Raw genomic sequence first — 23,005 nt, 5'->3', positions numbered from 1 at the left:
ATTACTTTGAAATTAAATATGTATCCCCTCTGAGATGCTGTGTATCTGAGCTCCCTGGATGACATACATTCTACTAATACTTCTATTTCGTCATACTGACTCTAATCTCTGTGGAACCCAAGATTCACGCAACTTGATTTTCGATCATTAAAGCATGTGAGACTCTTTAATTGTCTTTTAGCCTTAGACAGTTCACCAAACACTGGTAAATTTGGGAAAAGCACTCAATATTTTACAGTGGATAACAAATGAAATTATGAGTTATCTCCTTGATTACCCTTCATTGTAGGATATGTAGGATATATAAAAAAATAAAAAATTTATATATATATGTATATGTATGTATTTTTTTTCCTACAATATATTCGGTGAGTGTGGCTCTGTCATGATCACCAGGTCAAAAATAACACGTGTGTTTTGCGAGCCTAGACGGGGAAGCAATCAGAATCAGGGCCAGACATAAATAAAGGAAATGCTGGCAGCAATGAAAGCCCTAAAAGTTTGGATCCCTGTGTCAAAGAATGCTTAATGTATTACTGTATACTTGGGAAGGAAGTCTGCTTACTTTCTTGCAGACCGACACTTTGATAAGCTTATCAAAACTCTAGATATCTAAAGCAATTGATCCATTGAATGAAAGGTCATAGGAAGGTGTCTCTCTCTTTTAGAATACCCCAGACTGTACACAGATCCATTAGGAAACCTAAAGGGCAAAAGAAGTTACTAGGAAAGATGTTTTAAGTAGGCTGTTTTTTGACCAAAAAATGGAATAAATGAAGAAAATATGTACTTGAAATATTGATGATAAGAATCACTTCTCTTCTGTACATGGACATGGTCCAATATAGGTGAACAGAGTTGGGGTTTTTTGCTTTTCGTTTTTAGCTTTAAAAAACTTCTAGCCAGGACCATTTGTTTTGCTAAGGCACACTCATTAAAACACATCCAGTTTACGTTGTACACTCATGATCAAACGAAGACCAAGATCAAATCAAGTTCTATCTAGTCTTATGCTGGCATTCAGGGAAAAAAGGTGGAAATTCATTCTCTTTGTCTAATACATGACTTAATCTGAGTAAACTATCAAAATAGAAAATATGAAACAGAAAATGATGAAGATTTTTCTCCAGGTTTTTCCATCTCCTTCTTTTTATGAATATGTACAAAAATAAAAACCACTAAAATATGTCCTTAAAATACGTGACCAAAACCTGGTGTCACCGCAATGCTTGCATTATAGTTCTTTAAGAAGAGCCTCATGAGGTCAGACGAAATACGCTGCCCCCTACCACCCAGGAAAAAGTCATTATCCATGATCTAACAAATAACAGATGGAGAAGGACTGAGAACTCTGTTACTTTCTAATAGAAAAGCAGTATTAGTTTTCTCACTAGGCTTGTAGGAGAGGTGACTTCAGCCATGAGGTAGTTTTGTTAATCCCTTCAGCTGGACTGTGCAAGAGTGTAGGGCTTAATACTCACTCTCAACAATATCTATTTGTGTGGATCAATTAAAGCACATAAATGTTTTGCCTGCTCCCACCCCCAAGGCAGCAAATACGAATTTCACCAATGAAATGTAAATACATTGCACAAAAGTAGATAACTCAGTATATTGTGGAAGTTCTGTTTGGCTCTGCTCAGGTGGCTGGGACTGGAGGGGGCTAGGGACCCTTATGCTAAGCTCCATCCTCCAAGCTACCTCTACAGCCATCCATGCTCAGCTGTAACGAACTTTTAACATGGGACTGTTCCCAAAAGGGTTATTAAAAAAGTAGTTCAATAGCATCTGAGAATCTTTAGAAGTTGGTATCGCTAATCTGCCATCGATCTAACAAAGAAAGTCTGAAGCAAACTGCTTTCTCAAAAACAAGCTGTGCAAGCTGGTGTGGAAATCGGCAGTGAATTGTTTGAATAAGAAGCACATTACCTTTTTTTTTTTTTTTTTTTACTTTTAATGATTTACTTTGGAGTGAACATTATGTGTGGTCTTGCATCTAACTATATGAGTATGTGTGCGCGCGTTTATGGACATACATACATGCGTGTGTGTGTATAATCTTCAGGGTAGCCATGAGAGATAAATGTTGCTCTCTACAATTTCTTTCTTTTTTTTTTTTAAAGATTTTATTTATTTATTTGACAGAGAGAAATCACAAGTAGATGGAGAGGCAGGCAGAGAGAGAGAGAGGGAAGCAGGCTCCCTACTGAGCAGAGAGCCCGAGGCGGGACTTGATCCCAGGACCCTGAGATCATGACCTGAGCCGAAGGCAGCGGCTTAACCCACTGAGCCATCCAGGCGCCCCCTCTCTACAATTTCTAATTGAGGAAATGTTCAACAGTTTACCAGAAATTATAGAAGTGGCCTTGGCAGGAGCAAAACCCAGACCTGGCTGAATTCAAGAGCCTGCATTTTCTGATTACATGGCACTGTCTTTTAAAAACACACACTATAATGTGAAATACTGCCTCTGTATGTGGGAGGCTATGAAAAGCCATGGACACAGCTCTGCAGCCCACCAGATGAACAGGAGTATTTGAAAAGTCTTTTTCTTTTTTTGATTTTATTTGAGAGGCAATAGTTAGAGCAGTTGAGTATAAAAAAGCTACAGCTTCAGTCCATAGGACAGAGCACAGAGTAGAAAGGCAGTTTGATGATTTTTCTCACTCACACTTGGGTAGATTTTCATCATCAGTTGGAGCATTAATTCTCTTTGGCTCCTGGAAACAGTTATTTGCTTAATAGCTCTTTTGTGACCCAGGGAGTTTATGCACAATCCCAAATGGCTTAACTTCCAGCTGAGGAAGAGTTTAGGCAGAGAAGAAAAAAAAAAACCCTAACTTCATTTTTCACAAATAATTTGAAGATGAAAATTGGAACAAACAATCGCACTATTTTTGTTGAGAAAGAGTCCTGTTTTATTTTGACAGAGGTCACTGAGACGTAGGAGGCAATTTTCATGTGGCGATAGTTCCTTGAGTCAGTGTAAATGGAGCAAAGAAAATGAGTAAAATACAAAATGTCCTTGTAAAGTTCAGATTTTTCTGGGTTCTACTGTGAAATTTTTGTATTAGAAAGTTTGGACTAAATTCTAAGTACCTATCTGAACTTTTTAACTTTTTATCTTTGGAATGGTTAAAAATAATTGTCCAGTAACTGAAAATCTGGATTTTTCATAGGTTCAGTTACTTGCCCTACTGCAGACTTAAAATGATCTATTAAATGATTATTATGTATAATGAATTGTGCTATAGAAATGTTAAGAAGGTTATAATTGTATGGTTTCATTTTCCTGTCAGGTGATAAAACAGGAAGAACTTGGCAAGGATCTTTCTGATTGTACTTTGTATGATCTACTGAAATACGATGATTTTAACTCTGACAAGCACCTGGCTCTTGAAGAACTTTATAGAACATTCCGTGAGTATAATATTCATTCTCTAATTCTTCATTCTTTTTCCTGTTTCTTTACACAATACTGTGTGTTTGCTTGATCTCAGAGTACAAGTTGTTTGTTTTTTTTCTTTTTTTAGAGAAGTGATATATAAGTAAGATAATTTAAGTACTTAAATGTTGTTGAAATATATGTAAAAGCTAAGGAGTTTAATGATTCTAAAATGAAAAATTGGGAATACTTGATAACCCTAGATATCCGTTCTTACTGATTTTCATTGCAAGCATTAATTCCACAATGTTGTTTCTAAGCTTTGGAGTAGGAGCAGTACTTGCCTAGTTTTCACTGTATGTCAAAACTAATTTAATTATTTTCACAGTGACTTTTTTGTTTTTACACTATTGGGAAACTAAAGCAGATTCCTAGATAGAGTTTGCATTATGGTAACAAGCATAGAAATGGAAAAATTGTATTTATGTTAAGGTGTTTGGTATAATATTAAGGTACTTTGGAATAATTTATATACATTTCAATTGCTTAAAGACTTCTTAAAATTGACTATATGTGCTTTATGAAAGGGAATTATGAAGATGACCTGGCTTTAAAAAGTTACCTAGTAGTTTATTCTTTAAAAATAATTCAAAGAGGAAAGACTAGGAGACAAAAACGAGAAAGGAAAGATATAGGAGATGTATGTAAAAATTAAATTAACTGGTTGGTGTTTGATAATTACCAAAGAAACAAAGTTCAAAAGGATTTAATTTAGCACTGAAACCAGTATTTTTTATATCTATCTATCTATCATCTATCATCTATCTGTCATCTATCTATCTTTAATATGTCATATGTATACACATGTATATATCACTTTCCAGAAAGTCAGGGAATAATATATGTGCTTGGTGTGAAAAGATCTCTTTTGAATTATACCTCTGCCATTTATCAGTGGTCTAATATTAGAGAAATTACTTAAATTTCTGAAAATTCATATAAACAAGGGTAGTAATTTTCTTGTCATATGATAATTTTATGTTAAACATTAAATTATATGGTATGTAATATTTGGTGCAAGTAAAACAATATATGTGAAATAGCTGCAAGTTACAAAGCTTTAAGGCAAGATATCAGTATGCTCTTCAGATTTAATTAAATTTCATTTCCATTTTAGATTAAAAAAGCAGGATCACAAGGGAGGACAACTCCATAAACTGTTAATCTCCTAAAAGTATGTCACAAGGTGAAACTATATTTCAAAGTTAACAAGAAAGCAGTATTATTATTCTGTGTTTGTATGAAGAAATTGAAGTACAGAGAAGTTAAGAACTAAGTGGCTGAGTTTATTATTAAACCTCTGTCAGACTATGAAGTATATGTTCTTTCCACAGAACTTCACTCCATAATAGTCATTAGTTTGTGTGCTCATGGTGGCAAGGAGAAGGTATTATAGATTATCAGGAAAGAAATTATATTTATATTATTTTATATTTATATTATATTAATACTGTCCTATTATATTATTATATAAAGACTATATATATATATATATATATATATATATATAAGCACTAGATACAAGTTAGAAGGGATAAATATCATAAAAAGACCTACATAAAATATTAAGTGAATTGAGAATATACTCTCCAGTTTGGGAAATCAAAGAGACTTCTTGAGGGTGGTAGTTTTTGAATTAGTCTCCAGGATAAGTGGATATGGGCTTTGGTCAGTAGGAGATGGGGAAATTGGACAAAAAGAATAGCAAAAATAAAAACTCAAGTGTGTGACAAACCCAGGTATTTGCAGAAACCAATTCAACTGCAAGATCTGTTCCAGGTCTGAAATTCTATGAAAATATATCAATTATTATTACTATTTTACTAACTTGTTTTGTGAAACAAGCAGTCTAATCTACCAACTCCAATCTCTCACCCTTAAACTGTGTAGATGTGTGGATTTGACTAAGTAAAAGTGATTGAAACTTGTAGCGAGAGCAAAAAATATTTTTAGTGGCATGCAATTGATCAAGCATCATAAGATAAGTGGCTATCTGTGTAGAATTTTAATTTAAAATATGGTTATTATTGATGATGAAATGGTAGAGTTAGAAACTAAAACAATAAAAATAATGTCTAAATAATATGTTATTTTTATGACAGCACTGCAAAGACTGAATAATGATCCCCGGCAATATCAGTAAATAAGAATCTTGTCCAGAATACAGCTGCTTGCACTTATCCTAGGGAAAAAAATGATACTGCATTTTGAGATATGATTTAATGTTGCTAAGGAAAGCAAGGTGGATCAGCTTATTGTTCTGATAAAGAAAATTCTGCAACTCAGAAATCTGTATCATCAATAAAAGTATTCAATAGAGAAATAGTTAAGTTTTGTCTATAAAGGGGCTAAATTATACTAGGAACTGCTGAAGTTGAAAGGGAAAAAATCTATATGATTTGGGTTCACTATTAGAAATTAATATGTAACGATTTTATGGAAATTATTTATAGTAAATGCAATGAACTTAATGAATATTGTAATGTTTCTGCCATTAGGTCAAAATTATGTATAACACAAAAGGTCTACATTCTTAATATTCTAAGTCATAAAGAGATATTAGATTATGAAAGCACTTGGCAATCAGCAATCATATTATGATCTTTTTTTCTTTTTGTATAATCACAAAACTATCCCTTAACAATGATAAAATGATGTTCACATAATCATTTAGAGAAGATAATGTTTTTCTAAGTAATGCTGGAATTATATGGAAGATTTTAATATTCTTTCTGGTCTCACTAAGCAATTTTCTGGGAAGTATTCTATTTTCAGTGTTTCACTAATTTAAACAAGTCATCAAACTATACAGTGATCCCTCAGAGATAGCAGAATTAATCTGTATGGATTGTGTCTGCATTAATAAGACATATTTATACATCTTCAATAGGAGATATGTATCTATCTCTTTCTTTCCATCTGTTATAATACTTTATAACTAAACCCACTTTGGTTTTGTGAAGTTTAGTGACAGGCTTTTTAAAATGGTGTGTTTCTAAAAGTCACTGTGTTATAAAATATTAAGGTAGTTTAATGAGTAAAAATGTGTAACGATAGTGAGAAAACCAATCTATTCAAAAAACATGTATTAAATACTCCTGTGTATAGGGTTCTGTGATGCTGTGATAGTTAAATCAACATAAAAATTATTTTTCTTTCTCTTAGGAGTATATACTCACAGACAGATAATGACAAAAATGACAGATTTAGTATGGGGGATATATATATATATATATATTTTACATCCGGAATGATTCCCTCCAGATCATTCCTAAAAACAACACCCAGAAAACTAAAAAGTCCCTAAATGAAGATACAAAGGAATAAGCTAAGTCCAGAGAAGTTAAAAAAAATTAAAAAACTTCTCTTGATCCATTAATTACTTGTTTGTAGATACAGGTTTTTGGCGTCTAGTTTATGATTCTTTCTGCCATATAAAAGTGGAAGAAAGTAAAGTAAAAGGTAATGTACAAAGAAGAAAAGGTTAATGGTAAAAAATACCAAATCATCAACTGTATAAGGTTTTCTGTAAAATAGCCTTTTTTTCTCTTTTTGGATAAGATGAATTATTTTAATATTTTCCAACAAGCATTGGATGGTATTCTTAGTTTTTTTCTCCAGAATTTTTGGCATTATTAAAAAGGTACTTAAAATAAATCCTCAGTGTGAGTATCAAATATGCTAAATTATGCCTTGTTTGATTAACAAACTTGGAAATCTATTTAATGGGATCAAATAAATTTTAAATGAGGTCAGTGACATAGTTTTGAATACTTAGAGGAAATACTAAATCCTCTGGTCAGATGGTGAACACCTTTCACCCAGGCGTTTTGTTGTCTTGAATATTTTCAGTAAAATATGTAGACTTTTCAGTGTAAAGGTTTCCTGTACAATTAAAAATGAGTCAACAGTGTCATTATTAATCACAAGGACTTGGATTAACATACAAAAAACCAGCACTTTATTTTCTTCCCATTCAAAATTAAATTAAAATGTTTGATTGGTTGATTTACATGGAGCACTATATTTTCACTTTAAATCTAGGTAAATCCAAATGATTTGCCATCAAACATGACCATACACTGAATTAAGGCATCCAATTTCAAAAGTGATATTCAGATAAATGTTTATGTTTACTTATTTTTGTAGTCAAACTCAATTAAGATGATAAAGTGCCATGATAGGATTATTGATTTTAGGAATAGTTTTTATTTCTAGCTAGCAAAAAATGATGGAAGTGGCTATCCAGAAAAGAACATTTTTTGAAAATGTTTTCTGTGTACTTTATTTTCTTAAATTATAAGTTAAGCTATAAATTGAAAGTTAACTTATAAATTGTTTGACTCGAGTTCCAAGTCTTAAAATTGTATGAAATGAGGAGTTTGCAATTCTGATAGATTCTTGAAATTCTATTAAACTCTTATGAGTTGTAGTTCCCAAATCCATATACATGTATTTCAAAATATATATGTATTCTAGAAGTTCAAGTTCTAATGCCATACTTAAATAAATCTCTATCAATTCAATATTATCTTTATGTGTGGAAGGATCCAAAAAATGATGTGTTTCTATTAGGCATAAAATAATTAATTTTTTGCAAGTGTAATGCATCAACTGTGAGCATTTATATTGAAACTAATTGCATAATAGTTTTCTCTCCTTTCTTAAAAAGAATAATTAGTATTCTGAAACTTTAAAGTACTAAAAAAAAATGGAACACTTATTTTAAATTGCCTAACTATTCATGATTATACTCAAAATGTCATCTCTCTTTATAGGAAACACTCTTAATGGGATATAGTTTTGGTAATGACATTATAAGGAAAAAAATCATTTTCTAGGAAATCACAATTGCTATAATAAAAATATTACTTATTGGAACCATCTAATAATCAGAGAAATGAAATATGAATATTATATTAATATTCATAGATATTAGATCATTAGTATATGAAAGATTTTTTTGAGAAAATTAACAGAGTTTAGTGAGAATTAAGACTCTTACAGTAATACAGGTTAAAGGTGATAGGGCCAGGACTAAAGGAACAAAAGTAGTAATATAGAGAAGTGGTCATATTTGGACAATAACTCACAAGTAGAATCCTCTCAACTTGATGAATGATTACATATGCATGGGATAGAGAAGTTAGGGTCAAGGATAATGCCTAGTTCTCTAGCTTGCATACAAAGTTAAACAATGATGTTATTTATTAAAGTAGGGCACACAGGAAGAGAAGCAAGTTTGGGGACATATACGGAGTTAAATTTTCAACATATTGGCATATTTACATAGAAAACTTTGGTTGGAGCATATTATGGTCTAGAGCTCAAGTGGGAGTTCAGGACCACAAATAGAGATATGGGGCTTATAGTTAATTTGATACTCAGTGGGTTAAGCCTCTGCCTTCGGCTCAGGTCATGCCTGATCTTGGGGTCTTGGGATCGATCCCTGCATCGGTCTCTCTGCTCAGTGGGGAGCCTGCTTCCCTCTCTCTCTCTCTCTGCCTGACTCTCTACCTCCTTGTGATGTCTCTCTTTGTCAAATAAATAAATAAAATAAAATAAAATAAAAAATTGATACTCTGGCAGGGAATGGGGTAAACAAGAAGAGATGAGCAAAAGAGCAACAGGGAACTAAAACTTAAAATTAATTGAGTAGTTTAAAAACAAAACAAGCAAACATAAAACAACACTTAGAGAGGTAGGAAGTAAACCAAAGGACTACACTGTCATAAAACTTTAAAAATTGTTGACCAGCAATTTCTTTGACTGAGTTCAGAAGAAGAGAGTATATGACAGATAAATAAATGGCCTCTGGATTTGTCAGTAAGGTGGCCATTGGTGACTTTGGGCACAACATTTTCATCAGAGATGTAGAGGTAGAAGCAAAAGTGCTGGCAGTTGAAACATTATATGTAAAAAAGAAGAAAAGTAAAAGAAAGAAAAAGAAAAAAAAAGTGCTGAGCAAAGAAGCAGAGCATGCAAGCACGTATCGAGTATATATTTAGATAAAATCCAAAATAAGTAAAACTTATCTATGGTTTCAATAGTTCATATGATGGGACCTCTGGAAGAATTGGCAGGGGATGGGGTGGGAACATAAAGTGAGAAGAAGGCTTCTGGGATGCTCATAACATTCTGCTTTTTAGCCTTACAAAAAAAAAAACCCACACTGGTTTGGGAAAGGCTATTATTGACATTGATATAGCTACTATAGAATAGCCTCACACACATATCATTGTAATATGAAACCTTAGAGCAACTTTAATTGCTGGAAGAGTTGGGAAAACAATTCTTCTATGGCATACTTTGATTAAAATATTAAATCACTTGTTAGTATAATTATAATTTTCTATGTTAGAGTTTATAGATATACCTTGACAGTATTGGTAAATAAAGCTCTGTACCATTCACTTAAAGATAATTTCCACCTTATATGACTATTGTTCTAAGTTCTTTAGACCTTACAGGGAAAGAACTGTCCAACATGATTACTAAGACACAACCTATAGACATGTATTCCAAAAGGACAAATTTTGGTTCTAAACAAAATAAATTATTTTTATGTAACAACTGTGAAGGGAAAGATAAAAGGTAAAGAAATACCAATTTAAACTATAACTTTAAAGAGATGAAAATCTTATATATATATATATATATATTTTTTTTTTTCCTTCATTTTAAGATGACCCTGTCCTTCCAATTACTAAGGTTACCTTAATCAATAGTAGCTAGTGGAACTTCATTTTTCTTCTTTTACCTATAACCTCTATTATGATTTCTTACTGGTAATTTTGCTTGCTGACCTAACTATTTGGAACTCCTAAAAGCAGACAATTAGATATTTTAGCTTCTCTTTTATCTCAAGTGAAACACTTGTATTTATTTCTTAAAGTACTGAATGTTTTTGTCATATAGATATTGAGAGTAAGGCCTTTTCTGTCACAAAATAAAACTGAAATAAGAAACAATAAAATGGAAATTGATTATTCATTCTTACTTTTCTACACTCCACCGTATCTTGTCAATCATAACTTAGCGGGTCTGACTTAAAATTACTTTCCCCTGACTTCACCATGTTATTCAGCAACAGAGGTAGCCTGAGGCTGTTTCCGACTTTCTAAGTTGTTCTGTAATTCATTGGTACTTTGGCTTTGTTAACCTCTTTCTTTATACTGATTTCTCAGAAACTCCTTGAATTGAGCCTTGCCTTGTGCTTGTGTGATTCTGAAACCCTGTCTGCATGGTGTCTTGTGCATAGTGATTTTCCTGGGGAGACGACCAGCTATATTACTGCTGCAGATCTGATCCCTTTGGGCAACAGAGTTGCTGCAGCTTGGCACCAAAGCTTTCGCTTCAACTTCTAGTATCTCAGGGGCATCTGGCCAGCTCAGACAATAGAGCATGTGACTCAATCTCAGGGCCATGAGTTCAAGCCCCTTGTTAGGTGTGGAGCCTATTTAAACAAATAAACAAACTGTCTCAGATTTCCAAACTGAGTTTCCATGAATGGGATTTAGTTTTTAACTAGTTAACTATTGTTTAATAGTTTAAAACAATTTGAATGTAATGTATAATGTTTTCACTACTAGCTGTTTTCTGAATTCCCTACTCAAGGTTAGTCTGAGAAAATGCATTTCATTAACATTTTTCAGTTGAAATTTTCTTTTCTTTTTTTTTTTTTAAAGATTTTATTTATTTGAGAGAGAGAGAAGGCACAAGCTTGATAGGGACAGAGGGAGAAATAAGCTTCCTGTCAAACAGGGGTTTAATCTCAGGACCCTGGAATCATGACCTGAACTGAAGGCAGATGCTTAACCAACTGAGCGACCCAAGCACCCCAGTTGAAAGTTTCTTTATAAGATTCTGCTCTGTCAATGATCCATTATAGAGGCATTTATCCACAAAGTGAAGGCCATTATATATATATAATCAAGTGTTTTTTAAATATATAAGATAATCATATAAGTTTAGACAATCTTTTAAAATATTCTTTTTAATTCAAGGGTTGGAAGCTAGTACTTAGAAAATACCTTTTTGCTAAATGTATTTTAATATGTAGTTATATTACCTTCACATTTTTTTTAATACCTGCCAGAGGCCTACCGTCTTATTTAAAAGAGTTCTACCACTTGGGGCACCTGGGTGGCTCAGGGGGTTAGGCCGCTGCCTTGGGCTCGGGTCATGATCTCAGGGTCCTGGGATCAAGTCCCGCATTGGGCTCTCTGCTCAGCGGGGAGCCTGCTTCCTCCTCTCTCTCTCTCTGACTACTTGTGATCTCTCTCTGTCAAATAAATAAATAAATAAATAAATCTTAAAAAAAAAAAAAGAGTTCTACCACTCTCATAGAGTGGTTACATGGGTGTAACCAAATAAAACAAGAAGTTTTAAGTAGGCCTTATCAACAACATATAGAAATCGTAAGATTTAAGTCAAGTCGCTAAGATTAGAGACTGTCTTGTTTAAAAAAAAAAAAAAAAGAAATGAATCAAAACGACATAAATGAATCTTTGAGTTTTAATAAATTTTAAACCAAATCACATTTTAAAAGTTTGGCCAACAGTCTTTGCTTTCATTAACTACCCTAATTTCATGTCCATTCCATAGCATTATCAATGACTATTTTTGTTGTAGTAGTAGTTAAAGAAAACAGAAAGGCATAAAAGAAAAATATGAATTAATTTTAATTCTATCATTCATTTATAATCACTTTGATATACACATACATATTTTATGAAAATGGGACTACATTAATATTGTATCCTCAAGATTTATTTTAATTATACCTTAGTTAAGTATGGGAACATATCTCAGTATTAGCAAACATAGCTTAACATATTTTTAATGGCCTACAATGTATGAAGTCACCATAATTATAAAATTATAATCATAACAATCCATTTATTACTATTCCCAAGATATTATTTCTTTCTTTAAAAGTCAACACTCTCCATTTAACATATAATACAAGCAAAAAATGTTAGTCATCCTAATAACTTCTAATTTTCTAGCAGTCACGTTAAAAAAATGAGTGAAATTGATTTTATTAACATTCTATATATTCGAACATATCCAAAAATATTACTATCCACAACATATGGTCAATATGAAAATTAAGGAAATACTTTCCATTTTCTTCCTATTAACTTTCAAAATCTAACATTTATAGCATATCTCATTTCTCATTTTGGACTAACCATATTCTGAATAGTCAGTAGTCATTGACTACCATCTTGAACAGTATAATTTTAGAGTGTTAAAAAAAATTTAAAATTCTTCTCCAGTTTTTTTATAAGTAAAGTTATATTTATTCAGGGACAACACTCTCATCTATGTAGGAAATCTACAGATTCTATTTATTTATTTTTTATCATGGAGGTATAATTAACATAAAATGTTATATTAAGTTCAAGTGTACAACATACTGATTTGACAATTTAGTTATTTTAAATATGTGATTAAGCACATATTCCAGTAGTAAGTAAATAACATAGTGTGAAATTCATATCTGTTTTTTAGGAAATCAGAAAAAATACACACTTATAGAATAAATGTAGTCATCTAAGCAAAAAAATTTCATCCTCAAACTAAGTATTTATTTTAAAAACAGAATTCAAGGGATGCCTGGGTGGCTCAGTTGGTTGAGCGACCAACTCTTGATTTCAGCTCAGGTCATGAGGGTCGTGGGATCAAGTCCTGCCTTAGGTTCCCCTCTCAGCATGGAGTTGGCTTGGGATGCTCTCTATACCTCTCCCACTGCCCCTCTCTCTGCTCATGTTCTCTCTCTAAAGAAATAAATAAAATCTTTAAAAAGTAATAAGAAAATAAAAACAGAATTCAATAAAATATATTTAATGCCATCTACCTTAAACCAGTGCCTCCCAAATGTTGTCTTATCAATGGATTATTTATTCATTTATTTAAATTTTTATTTTGTTTTATTTATTTTCATTGCCCGAGAGTTTATTGTATGCACTACACCCAGTACTTCATGGGATACATAAACTCTATAATGGCCACCACAAGTCTTACCCGAAACCCTATCCCACTCCCCTCCAAAACCTCAGTTTCTTTCTGAGTCCACAGTCTCTCACAGTTTGTCTCCCCCACCAATTTCCAACTCACTTCTCTCCATCTCCCAAAGTCCTCCATGTTATTCCTCACGCTACATAGGTAAGTGAAAACTATATGATATTTGAATCTCTCTACTTGGCTTATTTCACTCAGCATAATCTCTTCCAGTCCTATCCACGTTGATACAAAAGGTGGGTATTCATCCTTTCTGATGGCGGCATAATACTCCATTGTATATATGGACCATATATGCTTTATCCATTTGTCCACTGAAGAGCATCTTGGTTCCTTCCACAGTTCAGTGACTGTGGCCATTGTTATAATGAACACTGGGGTTCAGATGGCCCTTCTTTTCATTACATCGATATCTTTGGGGTAAATACCCAATAGTGTAATTGCAGGGTCATAGGGAAGCTCTATTTTTAATTTCTTAAGGAATCTCTACACTGTTTTTCAAAGTGGCTGCACCATCTTGCATTCCCACCAACAGTATAAGAGGGTTCTCCTTTCTCCATAGCATCTCCAACACATGTTGTTTACTGTCTTGTTAATTTTGGCCATCCTATACTGGTGTAAGATAATATCTCAGTGTGGTTTTGATTTGAATTTCCCTGATGACTAATGATGATGAACATTTTTTCACGTGTCTGTAAGCCATTTGTATGTCTTCTATGGAGAAGTTTCTGTTCATGCCTTCTGCCCATTTTTTGACATGATTATCTATTTTGTGTGTGTTGAGTTTGATGAGTTTTTTTTTTTTTAAGATTTTATTTATTGATTTGACAGAGAGAGATCACAAGGCAGAGAGGCAGGCAGAGAGAGAGGGGGAAGCAGGCTCCTGAGCAGAGAGCCTGATGCTAGATCCCAGGACCCTGAGATCATGACCTGAGCCATCACGGTGCCTCTGATGAGTTCTTTATAGATCTTGGATATCAGCCCTTTGTCTGTAGTGTCATTTGTGAATATCTTCTCTCATTCTGTGGGTTGCCTTCTTGCTTTGTTGACTGTTTCCTTTGCTGTGCAGAAGCTTTTGATCTTGATGAAATTCCAAAAGTACATTATTGCTTTTGTTTCCTTTGCCTTTGGAGACATATCTTGAAGAAGTTGCTGTGGCTGGTGTTGAAGAGGTTACTGCCTATGACCTCCTCTGGAATTTCGATAGATTCCTGACTCATGTTGAAGTCTTTTATCCATTTTGAGTTTATCTTTGTGTATGGTGTAAGAGAATGGGTTGAGTTTCATTCTTCTATACATAGCTATCCAATTTCCCCAGCACCATTTACTGAAGAGACTCTTTTTTTCACTGTATACTTTTTCCTGCTTTGTTGAAGATTATTTGGCCATACAGTTTGAGGATCCATATCTGGACTTGCTACTTTGTTCGACTGGTTTATATGTCTTTCTTTCTTTTCTTTCTTTCTTTCTTTCTTTTTTTTTTTCCAGTACCATGCTGTCTTGGTGATCGCAGCTCTGTAGTGAAGCTTCAAATCAGGCAACATGATACCCCCAGTTTTGTTTCTGTTTTTCAGCATTTCCTAAGCAATCTGGGGTCCCTTCTTTTTTCATACAAATTTTAGGATTGTTTGTTCCAGCTCTTTGAAAAATGCTGGTGGAATGTTGATCGGGATGGCATTGAAAGTATAGATTGCTCTAGGCAGTATAGACATTTTAACAACGTTTATTCTTCTAAACCATGAGCAGGGAATGCTCTTCCATCTTTTTGTCTTCAATTTCTTTCATAAATTTTCTGTAGTTCCTCGAGTACAGATCTTTTACTTCTTTGTTTAGGTTTATTCCCAGTTAACTCCTGGTTCTTGGTGCTATAGTAAATGGAATAAATTCTCTCATTTCCCTTTCTATTTTTACATTGTTAGTGTATAAGAAAACAACTATTTCTGTACACTGATTTTGTATCCTGCCACATTACTGAATTGCTATATGAGTTCTAGTAGTTTGGGGATAGAATCTTTTGGGTTTTCCATATAAAGTGTCATGTCATTTGTTAAAAGAGAGAGTTTGATTACTTCATTGCCAATTTGAATACTTTTTATTTATTTCTGTTGTCTGATTGCTGTTGCTAGGACTTCTAGTATGTTGAATAAGAGTGGTGAGACTGGGCATCCTTGTTGTGTTCCTGATCTCAATGGGAAGGCTTTTCCCCATAGAGGATGATATTTGCTATGGGTTTTTCATGGATAGACTTAATGAAGTTGAGGAATATTCCCTCTATCCCAATACTTTGAATAATTTTAATCAGGAATGAATAGTGTGTCCTGCCAAATATTTTTTTCTGCATCAATTGAGAGAACCATGTGGTTACTATCTCTTCTCTTACTGATTTTGTCTATCACACTGATTGATTTGTGAATGTTGAACCACCCTTACTTTCCATTGATAAATCCCACCTGGTTGTGGTGGATAATCTTTTAAATGTAGAGTTAGATCCTATTAACTAGAATCTTAGCATCCATATTCATCAGGGATATTTGTCTGAAATTCTCTTTTTTGATGGCGTCATTGTGTGGTTTGGGGATCAGAGTAATGCTGGCTTCATAGAAAGAGTCTGGAAGTTTTTCTTCTGTTTCTATTTTTTGAAACAGCTTCAAGAGAATAGGTATTATTTCTTCTTTGAATGTTTGGTAGAATTCTCCAGGGAATCCTTCAGGTCCTGGGATCTTGTTTTTTGGAAGGTTTTTGATCACTGCTTCAATCTCGTTACTAGATATTGGTCTATTCAGGTTGTCAATTTCTTCCTGATTCAGATTTGGAAGTTTATAGGTTTCTAGGAATGCATCCATTTTGTCTAGGTTGCTTATTGTACTGGCATATAACTGTTGATAATAATTTCTGATGATTGTTTCTATTTCCTTGGTGTTAGTCATGATCTCTTCCTTTTCATTCATAATTTTATGAATTTGGATCCTCTCTCTTTTCTTTTGGATTAATTTGGCCAGTGGTTTATCAATCTTATTGATTCTTTCAAAAAAAACAGCTTCTAGTTTCATTGATGTGTTCTAATGTTTCTTGAGTATTTATCTCATTGATCTCTGCTCTAATCTTGATTATTTCCCTTCTTGTGTATGGGGTTGGCCTAATTTGTTGTTGATTCTCCAGTTCTTTAAGGTGTAACAAGAGCTGGTGTATTCTGGACTTTTCAATTTTTTTGAGGGAGATTTGGAGGACTATGTATTTTCTCCTTAGGACCGCCTTTGCTATATCCCATAGGTTTTGGACCGAAGTGTCTTCATTCTCATTGCTTTCCATGAATTGTTTAAGTTCTTCTTTGATTCCTGGTTGTTCCAAACATTCTTAAGCAAGGTGGTCTTTAGCATCCAAGTGTTTGAATTTCTTCAAAACTTTTACTTGTAGTTGAGTTCCAGTTTCAAAGCATTGTGATCTGAGAATTTGCAGGGAATAATCTCAGTCTTTTGGTATTGGTTGAGCCTTTTGTTTTTTTAACCCAGAATGTGGTCTCTTTTAAAGAAATTTCCATGTGCATTCTAGAAGAATGAGTATTCTGTTGTTTTAGGGTGGAATGTTCTGTATGTATCTGTGAGGTCCACCTGGTCCAATGTGTCATCCAATGCACTTGTTTCTTTTTTGATTTATTGATTTTATTGATTGGATGATCTGTCTATTACTGAGAATGGCATGTTAAGGTCCCCTAGTATTAATGTATTCATATCAATATGACTCTATATCTTGATTATATGACTCTTGATTAACAATTGTCTTTGTTGGCTGATCCCATATTGGGGGCATAAATATTTACAATTGTTAGATCTTCTTGGTGGACAGAGAAGAATGATGAAGTGTCCTTCTTTATCTCTGACTATAGTCTTTATTTTAAAATCTAATTTATCTGATATGAAAATCACTACCCCACTTTTTTTTTGAGACCCATTGGCATGAGAGATTCTTCTTCATCCTTTCACTTTCAGTCTGGATGTATCCTTAGGTTCTAAATGGGTCTCTTATAAACAACATATGGATGAGTCCTGTTGTTTTACCTAATCTGCAACCCTGTGCTGTTTTATGGGAGTGTCTAGGCATTTGCATTGAGAGTAATTATTGAAAGATACGTTTTTATTGATATCCTATTGCCTGTGAAATTCTTGCTTCTATAGATTGTCTCTATAAATTTCTGTTCTATGACACTCTTGGGTTCTTTCTTCTTTTATAGAACCTCCCGTGATATTTCTTATAGTGCCAGCTTGGTGGTCACATACTCTTTTAAACATTGCCAGTCTTGGAAACTCTTTATCTCTCCATCCATTTTGAATGTTGGCCTTGCTGGATAAAGTATTCTTGGCTGCATGTTCTTCTCATTCAGTGCCCTGAATATATCTTGCCAGCCTTTTCTTGCTTGCCAGGTTTCTGTGGATAGGTCTGACATTATTCTGATAGACTTTCCTCTGTACATTAGGAATCTCTTCTCCTTAGCTGTGCTCAAGAGCTCTGTCTAAAATTATGATTCATGAGTTTCACAATCATGTGTCTCGAGGTCTTTCTAGAATCTATGATCTTGGAGGGTTATCTTTCTGCCTTTAGGACATGAACGCTGGTTCCATTCCCAGATTGGGAAAATTTTCATCAAGAATTTATTCTACTATATCTTCTAGTCTTCCTTCTTTCTCTTCCCCCTCAGGGATCCCATCCTGCCATCTGAATATTTCATGGCGTCATTTATTTTCCTAATTCAGTTTTCATGGCTTCTAAACTGTTTGTTATAGGCCTCCTCCTGATCCTTTTTCTTTATCAGTTTGTCCTGTAGATTGCTAATTCTATCTTCTGCCTCAGTTACCCTAGCTGTTAGAAAATTTAGATTAGATTGGGTCACATTGGTAGCATTTTTAACTTCTTACCAGGTGGCTTTCACTTCTGCCCTAATAGATTTCATGTTGGCATTAATGGTTTTCTCCAACCTAGTCATTGCCCAGATAATTTTTACCCTGAATTACCTTTCTGACTTACTGTTTATGTCAATACCCTATAGCTCTGATGGAGAGGGCACAGTCTCTTAATTTTCCCTCTATTGGTTGTTTCTCCCCCTAGTCATTTTGGTGAGAGGTGGTTGAAGGGATGTGTAGCTGAATATATCAACCGTGATCCAGGCAAGGTGCACCCTGGAATGCTTCTGAGCAATTGGAAGTCACCACAGAAAGAAAGAAAAAAGAGTAAAAGAAAGAGACATAAGAGAGGGAGAAAGAGAGAGAGAGAGAGTAAGCCCAATAAGAATAGGCCCCAGAGGTAAGATTTATAGGGGATATAAGGAAAAAAAAAATGGAGAAAAGAAAGACTGACAAAAGTGAATGCCAAGAAAGAAAAAGAACCCAGCCAAATGAACCCAAGGATAAGATTTATATAATACCAGAACAAAAACAAATACACCGAAACACTGACAGAAGAATAAAGTAGGAGGGTGATTATAAACCCTCAATGTGGATGAGGAAGGTTATTTTGATTCTTCCTGGGTTATCATGATATCTTTTTTAAAGGATTCAATTTTCTAGAGATAAAGGAAGACTAAAACTGTTTATATATAGGAGTAGTATCGATTAGGGAAAGAGTATTACCTTGAAGCTTATCTCTATATGTATATTAAAACAAAATAAAAAAGCAAAAGAAAAGCACAGGTACATGTATGAAAAAAGTTCAAGTTAAAAGGTTATTATGGAAATTGTTGTATTGAACCTCTAGTTGTAATGGTAACTAGGTTAAAAAAATTAAAAAGAATGAGAATAGTGAGAATGAATTAAAAATAAAAGTTCATCTATGAAATATACAAGTTTTAGGGCAATACCAGGAGCTTAGTATCTTCTTTTCCCCTAATATTGGGGTTTTACCATTTTATGTGGACCCTGTGGTGGTTGTCCTCTTGTTCTTTCAGCGGGCTTTCTGGGGAAGGGGCCTGCTGTGTTGTTTTTCAGACAGTCTTGCTTGGGTTGAGTACTCCTGTCCCCTATCAAGGGGCTGGGCTCTGTGGAAACCAGTTTTTCAGCCTTTTGTTCTCTGGAAGTTCTTGTTCTTTGGCAGCTTTTTGCAGCTTTTCAGAAGTTTAGTGGAAAGCAAACTGCATCCAGACCTCCGTCTCAGAGAGTCAGAAAGAAGACTTAGTCTGCTCTCCTCTGGGTGATCCAGAACACACAGACTCCCCCTCTGCAAACTCCACTGAGCCATGCAACCTCCTGTAGGCAGTGCACGTCCCCAGCCACCATCTCAGGGGTCACCCAAAGCACCCGCTTGTCTCTGCACTCCCATGCTACTAAAACCATGAGTGATATTGGTCCAGGGAGCCTGCTTCTAGTGGCTGCCTTTGCTGGGACGGCTGTCTTGGATCCAGACCACTGGAGAGATCCCAACCAGGGAAAGCACACTGAGATTTTCAAGCCTGGGCTGGGAGTGTTCAGACTCTGGCAGTCCTAGAGACCACTGGCTAGTGCCCGCATGGAGCTCTCTCAGGGGAGTGTGGGAAGCACGGTTCAGTCCCCATTTGTGCAGTGCGCATGCAGAGTGCAAAAGGCTGTGGTTCTAGAGGGCGCTGGCTGGCATCACCATCAGATTCTCTCACGTGTGCTTAGGGACCATAGCCTGGAGGCTTCACTGCATTCTCTCTGGCATGAGTTGTCATTGGTGGTGGTCGTCCTGTATCTGTGGGCTTAGGCCCATGACTGCCCAATTCCACCAGTTTCCCTTAAGATCTTTTGCTCTTTTTGAATGCTTTTAAACAGACTCCAAGTTAATGCTGGTCCCCAGTCACAGGGCACTCTTGTGTTGGGGCATTACTTTCTAAAGTGTTGCTTCTGGTGGCTCCTTTCTCCTTCTGTTTATCCTCTGATATCAATCAGACTCCCACTCTGCTTTACCCCTCTACTGTAGTCTTCTGCCCCCATAGAGATCCAGAAGTGTATAATCCTACATCTCAAGCTGATTTCATGGGTGTTCAGAGTGTTCTGGTAGATAATTAGCTCACTTTAGGGTACCAGTTGAAACAGGGTCTCCTACTTCTCTGCCATCTTGCCCCTGACAATGGATCATTTAAATCAGATATCCCCTACTCACAGTTAGCACCTATTTTATGAATTTGCAATATCTCATTCTTAAGGACTACTTTTCCTCCATCTGCTTTAAAACAAATGCACCAATCATGTATGTCTTCCAGTGAGAAGCTGTTCAGTGTGAGAATTAAAGGTATTACTAGTCTGAGTTATTTCAGTACAGCACTAAACAGAGTAACACTTTCAGGAAGCCTGTAAAACTTTTTATATACGGCAATGATTAATGTTTATATCCAGTTGTTTGTTTGTTTGTTTTTTTAAGTATTAAAAACAGCTCCAAGTATTTTTACCTCTGAGAACCCTAGGGGATTTAGTGTACCATACTAAATATAACTTCATATCCTTTAATGCATAGGAGTTATTGAAATATTTTATAGTGCATAGGGTCATCTGAATAAAAAAATGCATGTGCATATGTGAGTACTTATGTTAACAAGATATGTTCAAAATACCTCTTAACATGCATTATAGTCATTCAGTGCTGATACTTTGTATGGCAGTTCCTTTTATAGATACTCCAAAGGAGTAATAAATTACTTTTTAACAAACATTTTAAGAATTGACAGAATGAATTAATACACATCCATCTTTACACTTTCATAGATGTAATCAATTTGGTGAATAGTACCTATATAAACTATATATATATATATGTGACAGATTTTCATTTCTTAAAGAAATTCTATTACAGTTCTCTCTCTTACTTTATGATAGACCTCTAACTCTGCAGTGCTATTTGATGAATGAATATTTAGCATAATCTACTACCATCATTATTAGTAAATTTTGGAATGATGATTTTTATAAATAGTATATCTGTCTTGAAATTTTAATGAGTATTTGTTGTATCATTAGATGATGATTTAAAAATAGATTGAAATTAAATAAATTTCTTAACAAGAAGGAAAGGAGACATTATACTAAGTGCTATTTAGCTGCCTGATTGAGGATTTTGTGAGGCATTAAATATGGTATATCATCTGCAATGTACTGACTGAGAAATGTGTACATTCTAATAGAAATAGTTCCTATAAAAAGGAAGGAAATTTTAGTAAACTTGTTATTGGTTATTTAAGTAATATAAATAGAGGGGTGCCTGGGTGGCTCAGTGGGTTAAAACCTCTGCCTTCAGCTCCGGTCATCGTCCCAGAGTCCTGGGATCGAGCCACATATCAGGCTCTCTGCTCGGCAGGGAGCCTGCTTCCTCCTCTCTCTCTGCCTGCCTCTCTGCCTACTTGTGATCTCTGTCTGTCAAATAAATAAATAAAATCTTAAAAAAAATGTAATATAAATAGACTCTTATTGGTGGTGACCAAATAGGATGAAAAAAAAAATTATTATGTTTCAAGTATTACAGAAATTAAACATTGCAAATAATCTTGAGAGGTAATGTACATTTATTGCAACTATTTGGAGGACATTGATGGACTAATCTTTCTTCTTACTGTTAGTTTCATCCACCATTAATGACAGTAATGTATTATTAAATAAATACGGGAATTAAACATTTTAGTGGATGATAAATTGTACTTGGTCTATTCCCAAAAAGTAAATAATTTCAGTTAAAAATAAAAATTAGAAAGACAAGGTAGGATAGAAGGAGGGGAAAGTGAGACAGAGAGACAGACAGAGACAAAAAAAAGAAGACAACAAAGAGAGACTAAAGAAAGAAGAGTCAGGCAAAGAAGAGTAAGTGAGGTTTATTTTATGTATTTTATGGTTTGAAGCTTAGCTGTGCAATAATCTACTGACACATTTTTACCATATTAAGATTAATATTTCAAGTCACAATTATTAACTTTATACACAACAACCAATAATTGTTATGCTCATGTGACATTATCAAGGCTCCTTGCTACAAATAATGAGATAGATATGAAAGTTTATCTTCTCAACTTTAGAAAATTAAACAAAACAAAACAAAACAAAAAAACAATTACAAAATAATATGGCATGGAGTAAAAGAGACTTGTATAAAATATAACATATAAAATAAAACGAAAAAGAGACCACTCTCAGGAATGGATTCTCAGCAGGTATACCAGCTGCACTAGGCCCACCCTCTGTATAGGAGTTGTGGACGAGAAAGAGCAATCAGGTGCTTTTCTGCTGGGCAGAACACATGAGCAAAGACTGAGGTGTGGGAAATTGCAAACACTGTGATGATGAAGGAGTTGGAAATGCAAACGGGGAATTACTGAAAAAAGAAGCTTAGGATGGAGGTAGGGGCTAGAGCTTGAAATTTCATAGTATTATCCAGAAACCAAGATAATGCAGTGACAGGCAAGACACTGGCAGCAATATGGAATAATCAGGTCTAAATTTGGAAGGATCACTTAGAAAGGTGAAAGCAAAATGAGGTTAAGAAACAAGACTGGGGACGCCTGGGTGGCTCAGTTGGTTAAGCAACTGCCTTCAGCTCAGGTCA

At 34.5% G+C, this 23,005-nt stretch overlaps 1 protein-coding gene across 2 annotated transcripts in view; it reads left to right on the top strand.

Moving 5' to 3' along the window:
- FSTL5 (follistatin like 5) overlaps nucleotides 1–23,005 on the top strand; it is a 763,963-nt gene that overhangs the window by 404,117 nt on the left and 336,841 nt on the right. For both annotated transcript variants that reach the window (XM_059174403.1, XM_059174392.1), the window contains exon 6: nucleotides 3,300–3,420. In XM_059174403.1, the coding sequence (XP_059030386.1) occupies nucleotides 3,300–3,420 (121 nt within the window). The remainder of the gene's footprint in view (nucleotides 1–3,299; nucleotides 3,421–23,005) is intronic.

The sequence above is a fragment of the Mustela lutreola genome, chromosome 1, assembly GCF_030435805.1.
Source record: "Mustela lutreola isolate mMusLut2 chromosome 1, mMusLut2.pri, whole genome shotgun sequence".
NCBI lineage: Eukaryota > Metazoa > Chordata > Mammalia > Carnivora > Mustelidae > Mustela > Mustela lutreola.
The sequence above is the reverse complement of the archived record's forward strand: the minus strand, read 5'-3'. Positions and strand labels throughout refer to the sequence as shown.